Source organism: Sprattus sprattus, assembly GCF_963457725.1.
Source record: "Sprattus sprattus genome assembly, chromosome: 1".
Taxonomy (NCBI): domain Eukaryota; kingdom Metazoa; phylum Chordata; class Actinopteri; order Clupeiformes; family Clupeidae; genus Sprattus; species Sprattus sprattus.
Window position 1 is genome coordinate 24,500,229 of NC_137920.1, and position 14,480 is coordinate 24,514,708.

Genomic DNA, 14,480 nt, shown 5'->3' on the forward strand with positions numbered 1-14,480 from the left:
CTGCAACAAACACAGAACTGAGAGCTGCAGATTTGGGTGCAGACATAGAGACAGATAGATAGATAGATATACAGATAGATAGACAGACAGACAGACAGGTAGATGGATAGATTGATAGAGAGAGAGAGAGAGAGAGAGAGATAGGGAATGAAAGAGAGACGTAAAGGGAACACACTCGCCCCCTGCTCCCTGCTATTGTATGGGGATGCACAGAGAAAGGTCATTAAGAAGAACAAAAAAGAATCTCTCGCTCCGAAATGTCCGCCAACTCCTCCTCGCCTAACCACCCAAAACGCAGTCCACAGTGCTGTGATGGTGACAGTGGCGAGTCTCCTCGCCGTGCGTTCAGCCCAGTCTCTCAGAAGGGGGGATGGGAGGCTAAAGGATCCAGGCCTCTTTGTTGATCCACATCAGGCTGCGAGTCTCGTTGGGCTTGACCTCGTACTCGATGCAGTTGAAGTTGTTGCCGAACTGACAGTGCTCCCTCTTGTAGTAGTTGTAGAACTTGACCTGCCATATGGTCTCAAACATGCCGGCCTCTTTGAACTAAAAATGAATAGAGAGAGAGAGAGAGAGAGAGAGAGAGAGAGAGAGAGAGAGAGAGAGAGAGAGAGAGAGAGAGAAAGAGAGAGGGGAGGAGGGAGGAAGTAGTGTTTGTCAACAAGGAAGCAATTCTGTATAGAACGACTCAGTTATAGACTTGTAATCTCAGAGCCAATTCGGATGACAGGCAGTCAGTTCTAATTATATTCGAAATTAAATACACTTCTTGTTAAATTGAGCCCATCACTATTCAGGCTCCTCTAGCTGTCCTATCAGTGTATGCACTCAAAAATCTCTGGTGTTTGTTCACAGTCCTGGGGGGATTCCAAGATGGTGGTAAACCTCCAGGGAGGAGTGGCCTGTGGCTTTTTTTGCGAGGGGAATGAAGCCAAAAGGCTCTTCTGTTCCATGTAAACCAGGCTCTTATTTACCAGGTAAACCAGGTTTATTCTGACTTAACTGAGCCAGGTTTTGTCACTAAACCACGTTCTCGGAATACACCCCTGGCTTTGTAAACCATAGTGATTCAGACCGACCCATAAACAAGTCCAGCCAATCAACACATTGCTTCAGGAATTTGGAAGGGAGGGGTATCATTTCATTGGCTGTTGAGCTCAAATATCAACAACCTTTCGCCAGAATCACGAACTGTATCTCTAATGTCGTGCTTAAAACATCTTTGTTCAACCCAGCATCAGAAGCACAGGAAAAAGAACATGATGTGCAAACGACCTGGTTTGTTTACAATATGCACTGGACCCTCCGTCATAACTTGTATTTCATTACAAATATATTGAAATCATATAAAGGTATAACTAATAATTATGTAAATAGAAGTATTTTTGTGAAAGCACGTGGACATTACCTGGTGAACACCCCGCATACACAGCCTACACAATCACTCATCCAACCAACAAACACAGTGCCAACAAGCAACCACGTTGACCACTGAATCTGTCTCTTAAAGCAACACTATGCAACAATTTGACACTTTTTGAGGTATGGTTATGTAGGCAACTAGTATTGGTACCATCCTCAGATTAGTTTTGATAGCATATCATGTGAAGGACATATACACACCTGTGTCTTTCCCACTAGCCATCCAGGATATGCACAATGTAGTTCTGTGGTCCGGGTAGGAAACACCCAGCAAAAATGGAAGAAAAGCTTACACAGCATGACATAGCCAGCTATTCTGCCAAAGGACCCCAGTTAGTGTGTTGGGAAGCTTCTATCAGTGCCAGCTGTGCTGTTGTGTTTGGAAGGTTTTTGCAGCATGCCTTGTAGGTAGTAGTTAGCTTGTTAGTTTTGTAACATAACTAGGCTACTTATTACAGTGCATGAAATGCCCTGTATTGTTATTCCTAGGCTTCTTCTTCTTCTTCTTCTTCTTCTTCTTCTTATTCTTGTTACCTTTTTCTGCGATTAATTCAGCCCGAACCGCTTAACGTAGAAACTTCATTCAAACTTTGTCGCGTAGGTCTTGTAAACGACACTTATGCTATGTATTTTTCACTTTTCTAAACTTTATACTTTTTAATATATTAAAGAAAAACGAATATAGATTTCTCCCATTGACTTACATTGGGCCATTATGACATCATAATAGGGTCTTTAAACTGGCTTGCACCTGTGCTTTACTCTGCCGTGCTAAGGCAAAAGACCATAACTTCAAGTTTGGTCAAAAATGAGTTTTTGACGTATTTGTAAAATATCAGCAGTAATTAAACAAATGTACTGATATTAAATGTACTACTAACATGCCATTATCAAATTAAAGCCAGTGACATCAGTATTTTGGTTGATTTCACGATGTATAGGCTACCGACAGTTAGCATACCAAGCTAGGTAGCATTACCATTAGAATTGCATGGCAGATATGCTAAGCTATCGGGCTATTCCCCCACCCAGTGCCTGTGGCTAGTCCGAAAAAGGTGCATCTAAATCGGGTAACTTCCCTTGGCGAGCGGGGGCATGTGGAGGGGGAAAATGGGCCTCATTCTCTATCGTTCTCTCTCTCTCTCTCTCACACACACACACACACACACACACACACACACACACACACACACACACACACACACACACACACACACACACACACACACACACACACACACACACACACACACACACACACACACACACACACACACACACACACCCCCCAATGGACTGACATAGATGTTTTATGTGTTTCATGTGACAATTCAAGTTCATTGTTTTATGTGCTTAATGTGATAATTCAATGGTGTGTGTGTGTGTGTGTGTGTGTGTGTGTGTGTGTGTGTGTGTGTGTGTGATAATCATTGTATTGGTAATTGTGATAAATGAAATAGTATTACTACTGATTAATTAATAGGGTCATTATTCCATTGTTATCATACCACTGAGCTTTAACATAGAAGTTACTGCCTTCTGCCTTAGTATGCTTCACTGACACCTGTGCCAAATCCAAAGAACCTCTTCTCTCTCTGTCCCTCTCAATTTAACTGTAACTAGGAACATTAAGACACCATCCATTCTCTATTTTTTTTTCTCTCCATCTCTCCATCTTTCTCTCTGTCAACTTTCTCTCACACTCAATCTCTCTTCTTCACTCCATTTTTATCTCCTTTTTTCAATATTTTCACTCTCTCTTTATCTCTTCATCCAGAGACACTCTTGTTCACTCTTCTTTCCTTCTTCCACTCTTCTTTCCTTTCTTATTTTCTTCTTCCATTTTTCTTTCCTTCTTCCACTCTTCTTGCCTTTCTTTTTTCCTTCATCCACTCTTCTTTCCTTCTTCCACTTTTCTTTCCTTTCTTCACTCTTCTTTCCTTCTTACACTCTTCTTTCCTTTCTTCTTTCCTTCTTTCACTCTTCTTTCTTTCCTTATTTCCTTCTTCCACTCTTCTTTCCTTCCTTCACTCTTCTTTCTTTTCTTCTTTCATTATTTCACTCTTCTTTCTTTTCTTCTTTCCTTCTTCCACTCTTCTTTCCTTTCTTCACTCTTCTTTCTTTTCTTCTTTCCTTCTTTCACTCTTCTTTCCTTTCTTCTTTCCCTCTTCCACTCTTCTCTCCTTTCTTCACTCTTCTTTCCTTTTGTCTTTCCTTCTTCTACTCTTCTTGCCTTTCTTTTTTCCTTCATCCACTCTTCTTTCCTTCTTCCACTTTTCTTTCCTTTCTTCACTCTTCTTTCCTTCTTACACTCTTCTTTCCTTTCTTATTTCCTTCTTTCACTCTTCTTTCTTTTCTTCTTCCTTTCTTAACCTTTGCATTTCATGCACTGGTATTTCCTTCAGGAAATGCATTTTCTAGTTGTTCTTGTTACCTTTTTCTGCGATTAATTCAGCCCGAACCGCTTAACGTAGAAACTTCATTCAAACTTTGTCGCGTAGGTCTTGCAAAGGACACTTATGCTATGTTTTCACTTTTCAAAACTTTATACTTTTTAAGATATTAAATAAAAACGAATCTAAATTTTCCCATTGACTTACATTGGGCCATTATGACATCATAATAGGGTCTTTAAACTGGCTTGCACCTGTGCTTCACTGACACCTGACAACTTTTTAAGATATTAAATAAAAACGAATCTAAATTTTCCCATTGACTTACATTGGGCCATTATGACATCATAATAGGGTCTTTAAACTGGCTTGCACCTGTGCTTCACTGAATCCAAGGAACCTCTTCTCTGTCCCTCTCAATTTAACTGTAACTAGAAACATTAAGACACCTTCCATTCTCATTCTCTACTTTTTTTTCTCTCCATCTCTCCATCTTTCTCTCTATCCCTCTCAGTCTACTTTCTCTCACACTCAATCTCTCTTCTTCACTCCATTTTTTTCTCCTTTTTTCAATATTTTCACTCTCTTTTTCTCTTTATCCAGAGCCACTCTTGTTCACTCTTCTTTCCTTTCTTCTTCCACTCTTCTTTCCTTCTTTCATTTTTCTTTACTTTCTTCACTCTCCTTTCTTCTTTCACTCTTCTTTCCTTTCTTCTTTCCTTCTTTCACGCTTCTTTCTTTTCTTCTTTCTTTCTTCAACTATTCTTTCCTTCTTTCACTCTTCTTTCCTTTCTTCACTCTTCTTTCTTTTCTTCTTTCCTTCTTCCACTCTTCTTTCCATCTTCCAGTCTTCTTTCCTTCTTTCACTCTTCTTTCCTTTCTTCTTTCCTTCTTTCACTCTTCTTTCTTTTCTTCTTCCTTTCTTAACTTTTGCATTTCATGCACTGGTATTTCCTTCAGGAAATGCATTTTCTAGTTGCTGCTTAAAGTCGATACAAATGCACGATAGACGTTAAAATACCAACGTAGAAGATCACCCCCTGATTGCCAATCGCTTACCTCTATGGCGACTTGCACAGGTTGCCTCTCCCCGCTCTTGGTTGGCGGCACGCCCTCGGTGTCATAGAGCCCGGTGTACACCACCGATTCCTCGTCTTTGGACACCACCTCCAGGGGGAATTTGACGGTGCCGATGAGCATAGTACTGCCATAACCACCACAAATGTGCTTTAGTTAATAAACTCGCGTCGACTAGTTGTCTCCATTAGCTAAGAGCAGACCTTGTTGTTTAACGTAGCCTACATCATCAGGCATCTACAGCGAGCAGATACTCGTTACTGAAATAAGAAACCTAACCTGGCGTTAGGGAGTTGTATCTATTAGCAAGCCAAGTGACTACCCTGTAAAGAACCCATGCTTAAAAATGCATCTTATAAAACCAATAGACCTATTTCTAGGCTAACATGCAATTTTGTATTCTATATACGTTAGCTGACTTATTCCTATAGGCCATGTCATTTGATGATAGTGCGGTGGCTACGCCTTGGCTGCATCATAAAGCAAACGAATTTAATTTAAAATATGTAGCCTGGCAATCGTATTGCCCCAAAAAACCTACATTGCATGTTATCAATTTGCTGATATGTATAGAGAAGACAGTGAACATAACCCTACACCATGTTTACGGGATTCTCAGCTTCTTCTATGAATGCAAGGATGTGATGAATAACAATAGTGCTTTTACACATATAGGCCAGCCTGCATATGAGCCTAAATACAAGTAAGGGGTTATTTAGAAATGGTAGCCTACTTACCCTGGCTCGGCGTTCGTCGGTTTCAAGACTACCTGAATTTTGTATTTGGATCCGGTCAGCAATTTTATTGTTCTGTTCTGTCCGAACCTCGTCCCATCTACTTTGAAGAACACTGGTCCTTCATTTGGCTGGATCTTCAGTGAGATCGAGATGTTTATTACAGACGGAATATCAGCCATAACTGCTCAAAATTGGCCTATAAAACTACCTCGTCGTCTTCCTGTATTGAAAAAATTAAATACAACCTCTGGACGCGTCGACTGCCTATTTGCGCTATTGCCAGTCGCCCAAGGATGCTGTGACGTAGGGAGCCAGTTCATTCGTTGGCAACGCTGTTACAACGGACAACATATAGGGATAGCCTGTCGACTGACGCGAACATAATCCTTACGTATCTAGTGATATGGGTTAATCCACCAAGACAGCAATTCTATTTTTGTTGTGGTCAAACAACAGAGAGTAAGACGTCAACCGTCTCTGTCGAATGAATATTGTATGCTGTTGGTATGAGAAATTAGTTTAGCAGGAAGCTAGCCCATCATAATCAAACGTATGGGGAGAAACTGGATATTCATTTACCGTTGCAATTAGTCAAATTCATGGTTGAAAAAAAGACTCAACTCAGTTTTATTCTGCTTGATGTCCACATTTTTTGAGTCAAGAAAAGGCCGTTCCTCCATAGCTATTAATGTGACCCTGTCCATAGTCCTGAAATGGCATGGTGGTCTCCCCCAACTGACCCACCAATGTGTAATGGTTTTATGTCGAATCTTACCTAGTATGCCACCACTGATACCTAAATCCACAGTGACACCACATACTATTTGTGTTAATAAAAACAGAAAGGAAAAAAAAGATGGAGCAGTCAAAACTCAGTGTTCAAACCACAGGGTGATTCATTTGTCTGTGACATTTGTCACTAAGTCTTTGTACAGATGATGTTGGTTTACATTCAGAGTCAAGCATGTACATGAAGAGACATCAAGTTTATGAGAGGATATGTCAAAATACAATAATTGGCAATCGGAGGCTCACGCCTGTGAGGTGAATCAGACGTTTTTCTCATTTAAGAATAAATTAGAAAGATTTGCTATGCATTCAAGGTATTCATAATGTTATGATACATTAATATAGATATATAGATATATATTATTATTATGTCCACAACCTAATTATGTTAGGTTTGAATGTCGCAACACCGTTTTAAGATAAGCACACAAGCAAATTACAAATAATATGTTTAAATCTGCTTGTATTCAGTTACATTTTTAAATAGCAACATGATTAAACAAAAAATTACCATAAAAGACCCTTTAAAAGTATAAATAAGTAGAACTTGTATAATTGTGCCCCATAAGTGCCATTTCAAGAGATTTACATGTTCATAATTCATTAAAAAATCTTGTCTCATGTACATCACTTTCAAAAGAAATATAGATAAGATATCTGCTGGTGATTTAAAAACAAAACAAAAAAAAACATACAAAAAATCCAAAGGTTTTTTCAGGTGCTTAAGTCACAACACACATTATCAATCTTTTCTATATGACTGTTCTCTATTACTGCTAACACTGTCAGCACCTCCACCAATCACAGGTCAAAGGTTATCTCTCCAGCTCGGCCCTGTCACCACCACCTCCACCTATCTCAGGTCACAGGTCATAGGTCATCTCTCCAGCTCTGCCTCTAGTATCTCTCCCCACGTCTCCACGTCAAATGGGTACATGCTGTTGGGGGGTATCTCGTCAGCAGAGCGGATGTGGCTGTATCGGCCCTTGATCCAGTTCCTTTTTGTACGGCTCTTCTGATAGTTACGCACCAGGGTGACCTGAGATGAAAGCCAAACACACAGATTTATGTACAGGAAATGGCCATTCCGATTGAGACAAAACGACAGAGACAGCATTCATTTTGACATTGCCGGTTTTATCCCTGGATATGTGAAATCGGTATGAATTTGCATGCTACTAATTAAAGGTTCCTGATCCTTGCAAAAGGATATTTGAGCTCAACTTTCATTTCATTACACCCCTCCCTTCTGTGGTTCAGATTGCCTGGGATACAGGTAGTGTACATTTAAATGGAGGCCACAGAAGTTGCTTTTATATTTTATTTTTTCAGAGACATCACCAAATCTAGTGAAAAGTGCTATCCAATGAGGTGAAACGGTTTTGCCCTTGTAAGGGGACCCCACACCACACTGATTTGAAATTGAGAATAAAACAAAACTAAACAAAACAAATTACAACAAAAACTGCAAACCTTCCAGGACAGGCCTTCCTGTCGGTCTCCGGCGACCTCTTTGCAGCACACGGCTAGAACGGTCAGGCAGTGGTTCCGCCAGAGGTAGTCGTTGGTCTCGATGAGGCGGTTCCACTGCTTGCTGGTCAGCGCGGCCTGGCACAGACTTTTCACGTCCAGCTCACTGAAGATCCTCAGACTCATTTCGGGGGGAATGGCATCTGTAAAGTCCTGCGGGTTTTCTTCTCGCATAGACAACAATGCGGATAATTCTGGGGGGGGGACATTTCAGTTATCACAGGAAACAAATTATACACTGTCCATGACAGCCAGACATTGGATGTCTTTCAGTTCATATTAATATTGAACAAAAATCCTTAAAAAATTGTTTTAGAAATCAGTTAATTACCTTCAGATAGTTTATCTTGGGTTGAAGAGGTGGGGAGTGGTGAACTCCTCATTGTTTCTTGTTTCATTGTCACGTTTAAGACCTGTACAAGAATGTTTTAAATGTTTTGAACTCAATTGTCCATTGTTTCTGTTCAAACACCATTACAACATTCTAGAACCTGCTGTCAAATAGCCATACTAAAGAATTAGAGATATTTTACAATTACTGCAGACCCTTATCTAAATATGAATTTACCGTCAGCCTAATAACCTATTCTGAAAGTGAAAATGAGACTGTCAAGAACTATACATGAAAGCACACAAGCACCATTAATATCTCATTCAACTAGACATGCACAAATGCCAACAGTAGCGCATTGTCTAAAAGTTACCTGTCTATTCGGTTAAGAAGCAAAAAGGCACAGTGTTGGCTGAGGGTAGTATTGATGCGCCTATGCCCATGTCCTGGTGTTGTCAATGAGGACGAGGAGCTGATGGAGACCAACACTACAGCGTGGTTCCCCACCACAGCAGCTAATGGTGATGACCAGCTGAGAACACCAGTGAACCAGGAACTGGTCCTAAAACAGAAACATGGGGGAAACAATAAGAAACCAGTACAACCCTGCTACAGTTTTCTCATGCAGCAGGTCATTTTATGCCAGAAGAATCCGTGCCTGATCCGTTTTAGAGTAGGGGGGTTTTGTGGGGCTGCAGTGTTTGTGTGATTGCATCAAGGAAGTGAAGTCAAGGACCATTGTATGACAGCCATGTACTGTGAATGCACTAGGTGAAACTTCAGGCAAAAAGTCAGAGTGGAAGACAACCGTACGACGTCCCTTTTCAAGATTATCAACGGTTGGTCCCTGTGCTTAAGTTGTCAATACAAACAAAACAATGGGTAGTCACATAATTCTTTATTCTACGCTGAAGAAATATTGGAAACTGTGCTCTTGAAGTACAATTTTCTTTCAGCTTGTGACGGGGGTGACGAGGTGGCAATGGGCAGTCACATAATTCTTTATTCTACTGAAGAAACACCTCGACATTTACCAAGAAAACAAACAAGATTTTCGTCCTTCAAACGAAAGAATAGACACATACAGATACAAATGATACTGTACACATTTGTTAATAAGAGCTCAAGGCAGTGAAGTACAGTCAGCAATATGTAAAGGGTTACGTAATAGGCACCCTAATCTAGTAATGTGTAATATGCAGTATGTCTCAACACACACTCAAACACTCAGAAGACACGGAGGATGGAGGGCATGTGCCAGGTTCATGGGGTCAAGCATGGAGCAGAGCCACATGATGCTGATTTGCCGATCAACCAGAACATGTGAAATGGCACATTACAGACAAATGGACACCCATACCCTCCCTGGAACATGTAAACACAATAGCCTGGGCCAAACATGACCATAGCAGAATACCTGAATGCACCACAGAGTTTGGAAATCGAATTTGTTCTATCTAATAACAGCAGCACAACACTTGCTATGGTTTCTGCTGGGTGGTGCAGACAGACAGGGTGAAATACATGCCAGCAGCTTTGCACAACAAATGTCTTAAGTGACAAAGAAGACTGGGCCTATATGATGAAGAAGGGAATGTAATTGCTGCTGCAGTTGGGCTAAATATGCACATTTGGACGTTGCCAAGCCCGAGCTGGTGGTGGAGATAAAGTGTTCTGAGAGACCCAAGAAGACACGTATTGTGGAGTCTGTTTTAGAAACGGCATCGAAAACATTCTCATTTCTGACTCGCTCGCCATACGGCAGGCACTCTTACCTACAGCTGGGAACTATTATACAGGACACACACACACACACACACACACACACACACACACACACACACACACACACACACACACACACACACACACACACACACACACACTTGTACACAAAAAACTGTCTCTCTCTCTTTCACACACACTTCATTTGTGCCCATAAGGTGTACACCCAACCTTTCATTAGTTACATTAGTTTAACGTCCCTTTGGTGTTCAAGCCAACCATTCTGAGTTGATTTTCCCATTAAAACGGGATAATATATTTAAGTGAGTCCTCAATAAAGTAGACATAGGCAAGTCAGTGTAAAAATGGGTTTCTAACCAAATGCTTTCATAATTCCAAAACTTTAATGACATTACATTCACAGAAATTGTCAATCACAACTGGCTAATACCAACGGAAGGAAACTACTTGACTAGTCCGCACCTGCAGTTAACTTTTACGCATTTACAGTAATGTTTTCAGGACACAGCAGATTATTGGTTATGGTTTAGCCACGAAGAAGTAAACACTTTTCATTCAACTTTGAATAGCGACAGGGAGCGCTCCTGAAGCAAGTGATTTTCTTGGGAATATAGAGGCTACAGATTTGACCCGATGACAAACAAAAACCACTTGTGTTGGTCTATATATAGATAAGCAAGTAGACAGTATCTTACCTAGCTTATAGGGAGGATTTCTTTAAAATTGCGGGTTTGTTGATTTTCAATTTCGCCAACGACTTCCTTTTCGCTTTCCTCTGACGGCGCTGGTGCTGAAATACGGGCGAACGTCAGTAAATAGCAGAACCATGCCCTTTAAAACTGTTGTTGGTTAAATATTCTGTTACTCCGAGGGCACTCCCCCTGCCTCCTCCCACCGCCTCAACTCGGCTAAGCTAACGTCAGTCTGTCAATACTCTTTTGTGGCTAGTCTGCACGTCGACAAATGCGAGCAAAATTAAACGCCCCCCTCCCCGCATATGAATCGTTACATTTAAGTGTCAACATTTTACCAATCTGAATGAAAAACAATCACACCATATGTATGAGTTAAAAATACCAGTCTACCTTTGACCACTCCCTTCTCCGACTAGCCAGTTTAAATGTCCAATTTGTTTACAACGATGACGTCATTTAAACCCGACGGTTTTTTTTTTTCGACGCATGTGCAATACTGATCTCCGGGAAGCTGTCAAAAAAGAAGCCACGGGCTATTAATGAATTTGTTGTTAAGTTCAGCAGTTAAACATTATGTAGAAATGTTCTGTCATTGATGGCAAAAGTGCCCTCCACAGTATTATATGGTATCAATCATTTTTTTTTTTTAATTGATGGCCAATATGTATGAAATTGTGAAGTACCACGATGAACCTTTTAATAGGGACGGTTGGCAACTAGCTGTTTTACTCCACTAGAGGGCGCTATGCTATCATGTAGATGCAAAAAGCCCAACTTTAGAAAAGGATGATTTTGCTTAGGCTTTCGTTTTTCGCTAATTATTCTAGAAGTAAAAACGTATCCATATAGTCAGTGAATAAAACAAAATCAACTGTAGGGTTATTCTTACCCTAAAAACTATACCATCTGACCTTTTGAATTACTGTAAAACATGCAGAGATGATTTTCAAGTAAAATAGGTTTATATCGTTTTAAATATTGTAAGAATACATTTACAATTCCTAAAAAAAACATTTATGTAAACATTGTAGTTGATCTGTGTTTAAGTCTGAACTCACTAATGAAGCTTGTGTACTCTTGGTTTTTCATCGTTTAATGATCTATATTTGCTTCTTAAAAATTTCTTCAAAACCATCTTTGAATAAAACTTTCATTAACACTCTACATTACATATACATCTTATATACAGTTCCCTCCCTTTGTTGTCACCCATTCTATGCTAGTATAGTGAAGTCCTGCCTCTTGGGACAAAACTCTGGTGTGGGGATGATGAGGGAGATCCGCTCTCTTTCCTGGGGGCAGTCACCTGTTTCTGGGTGCTTTAAGAGTTTCTGGACGACATGTCAAGTGTCTTTGCAAATCTTTTCATCTACAGCCTCTGTTGTTTCAACTCAAGCCAAGCCAACCCAGCTCAACTCTTCTGTTTCTTTGGCGGTGACCTCTCCGTTACAGGTGGCACCTCCCTGTCTGTGAAAGGCTTGGATCGTTTCACCCTGCTCTGCCCCCCACCTGACCTGGCCTGGGATTTATTATGTATAGGTAGCGCATTTTGTTTTTTAAAATGTGAAGCTTGTTTGGTCTTCCCAGTCTTCTTGTGCATTTTTTTCTTGTACTCATGGCCCATGGCTTTCACCCTACTACTGGTCTTCTTTTTGGACTTGATGGGGGTCAGGGTCACAACCACCTCAGGCTGAATCATGCGCGCTGTCACCAGTGGGTGGCCTACGTGCTTCAGCGGGGGTGAGGTTAGGGTGGCACTTGTCCCGAGAAGGGCAGGAGAACAATAATAAGTGGATGGACCTTTGGCAGAAGAGCAGGGGTTCTTCGGCTGAGGTGGTGCGGGAATGCCAAGACGCATTCCCTCAGAACTGAGAGGGTAGGCGCCCGAACCAAGACGCACTGCCTCAGAACTGAGAGGGTAGACGCCTGAAGTCTTGAACCCCTCCACCACCACCTTCTTCTTCTTCTTGAGCTCCTCGTACGGCTTACGGAACACCATGGCAAACATCGTCTTTTCCACCATGTACGAGTTCTTGAGGTTGGAAGCATCCTGTGCAGCTCTGGCAAATTTCGACTGGAGAGATCCCAGGAACGAAACACTCAGCGGAGCCTGCGAGTAATGCTCAGGAAGGCACACAAGTGTGACGCATTGCCGCTTCGCCTCGGCGACAACTTCAAGAGGAGGGGGACATTTGTGACCCTCGAACAACATGATGAGAGGGCGCTGTGGCACTGCGTGTTTCACAAAGTGCTTGAACCATTTGTGGAAGACACTCTCGTCGACGCGTCCTGTGGGAGACTTCTCGTATAGGGCGTTCGAAACGCCTCCAAACTTGTAAGGGCCACGCGGAAATGTCTCTGGGTAGATATTGAGGGGTGGGATATGATCCCCTGCCGCGTTAAAGCACATCAGTACCGTCACAAAGTTTGTGTTTGTTTCGCTGAGGCCCGAGTTTTTGTGTTCATCCTGGTCGCACATAACCGGCAACTCACAGCAGCTGTAAATCTGCCCTGGTTGGTCCTTCAGCCGAAGTTCCTCTAAGGTTTTTGAGAGAACTTCAAAGTAACGGTCCACTGGTCTGCGCCCTTTACGGTGGTCAAAAATCAGCTCCTGGATGTTAGGATTCCTCTTTACAACACCCTCCCACCACGTTCTCCCGAGTGGGGAGTTCTTCGAGTTCTTCTGATGCCTCACAGCCATGGCAGAAGCCATGAAGAGGGCTTTTGAGATCGGGAAACCATATTTCACACAGTACTTCCAATAGTCAAACAGCTCCTCTTCTTCCTCTCCCGAGAGCAAGTTTTTAGGGCCTGGTCTGGTGCCGTGTACGACACGTCCTCTAACTCTATCCCCCAAAGTTACTCGGGGAACGCTGTAGATCCTGGAAGCTTCCCTCAGGGACATCCCACCCTTCACCTTTTCAAGGGCTTGCAGCATGTCTTCACCACGCCAATTATTCCTTTTTTTTCTCTGATGGGAGAGCAAAACATGCTGGCTCATTAATGTGAACAACAATGTTGTGAATAAGATAACATTACAGAGTTGAAGTACTTCATAAGTTCACTTCCGACCTCTTTGATCTGCAGTTCACCAAAAGCACATCAAAGAAACCTTTAAACAGAAACCTTTAAACCTTTAATAAATCTCTGTATCTGAGCAATTCACAAGAATAACATACTTACATTCATAACAGTGGTTTCATCAAAAGCAACAAACTAAAATTGCTTTTTGACTGGAACAAAATGACATCCTCATTAAAATGATTGCCCAACTTACCACATTAGAGTCGCCATTGTTCAGAGGAGCCAACTCCGGTTGTGCCTCAGTGTCTTTTCTCCTCTGTTCATTGGTCAGCACAGACTCCTCTCCGTCTGCGGTCGTATCCATTTCAGAGTTAAACTGTTCTACAGGTTCTTCAACCTCATCTGTATTTTGGGGAGCCGTCTCTCCCATCGATGAGACCTGAATCACGGTTGCGTTTTCAATGGGTGCCCTCCACAGGTCTTCTTCCCAATATGGCACCATTGTGCTGTCAGTAGATATTATTTGTTCCCCCAAAGTTTGACAACCGTCTATGGATTCTTTAGTCTCTTTTGACTCCTGATATACAACCCACTCCCCTGCAGACACTTGTTGGTCACTCACAGCTATAACCCCTCTTTCAAGTATTAGGGTTACATGCTCGTCACTTGACAAAACCCTGTAAGATGCGACTCCTGGTCCTCTAGGGGACTTTGGATGAACATCCTTTCCTTTCTT

At 41.7% G+C, this 14,480-nt stretch overlaps 2 protein-coding genes across 3 annotated transcripts; both read right to left on the reverse strand.

The window, feature by feature from the left end:
- Positions 1 to 378: 378 nt before the first annotated feature.
- On the reverse strand, positions 379 to 5,808 carry cnrip1a (cannabinoid receptor interacting protein 1a; the record flags this gene model as incomplete). Its single annotated transcript, XM_080842954.1, has 3 exons — positions 379 to 546; positions 4,875 to 5,019; positions 5,630 to 5,808. 3 exons carry the CDS (start codon positions 5,806 to 5,808, stop codon positions 379 to 381), a joined length of 492 nt encoding a protein of 163 aa, XP_080699080.1.
- A 760-nt stretch (positions 5,809 to 6,568) lies between these two features.
- fbxo48 (F-box protein 48) lies at positions 6,569 to 11,146 on the reverse strand. Of its 2 annotated transcripts, XM_080853748.1 has the most exons (6): positions 11,111 to 11,140; positions 10,721 to 10,815; positions 8,653 to 8,841; positions 8,280 to 8,361; positions 7,892 to 8,142; positions 6,569 to 7,457 (listed from the first exon to the last, which is right to left on the reverse strand). In XM_080853748.1, the coding sequence occupies exons 4-6, from the start codon at positions 8,344 to 8,346 to the stop codon at positions 7,296 to 7,298; spliced, it is 480 nt and encodes a 159-aa protein (XP_080709874.1). In that variant the 5' UTR covers positions 8,347 to 8,361; positions 8,653 to 8,841; positions 10,721 to 10,815; positions 11,111 to 11,140; the 3' UTR covers positions 6,569 to 7,295. The 2 variants fall into 2 exon arrangements, with proteins under 2 accessions (XP_080709874.1, XP_080709875.1); XM_080853749.1 differs by lacking the exon at positions 10,721 to 10,815 and having other exon boundaries at positions 11,111 to 11,146.
- Positions 11,147 to 14,480: the final 3,334 nt, after the last annotated feature.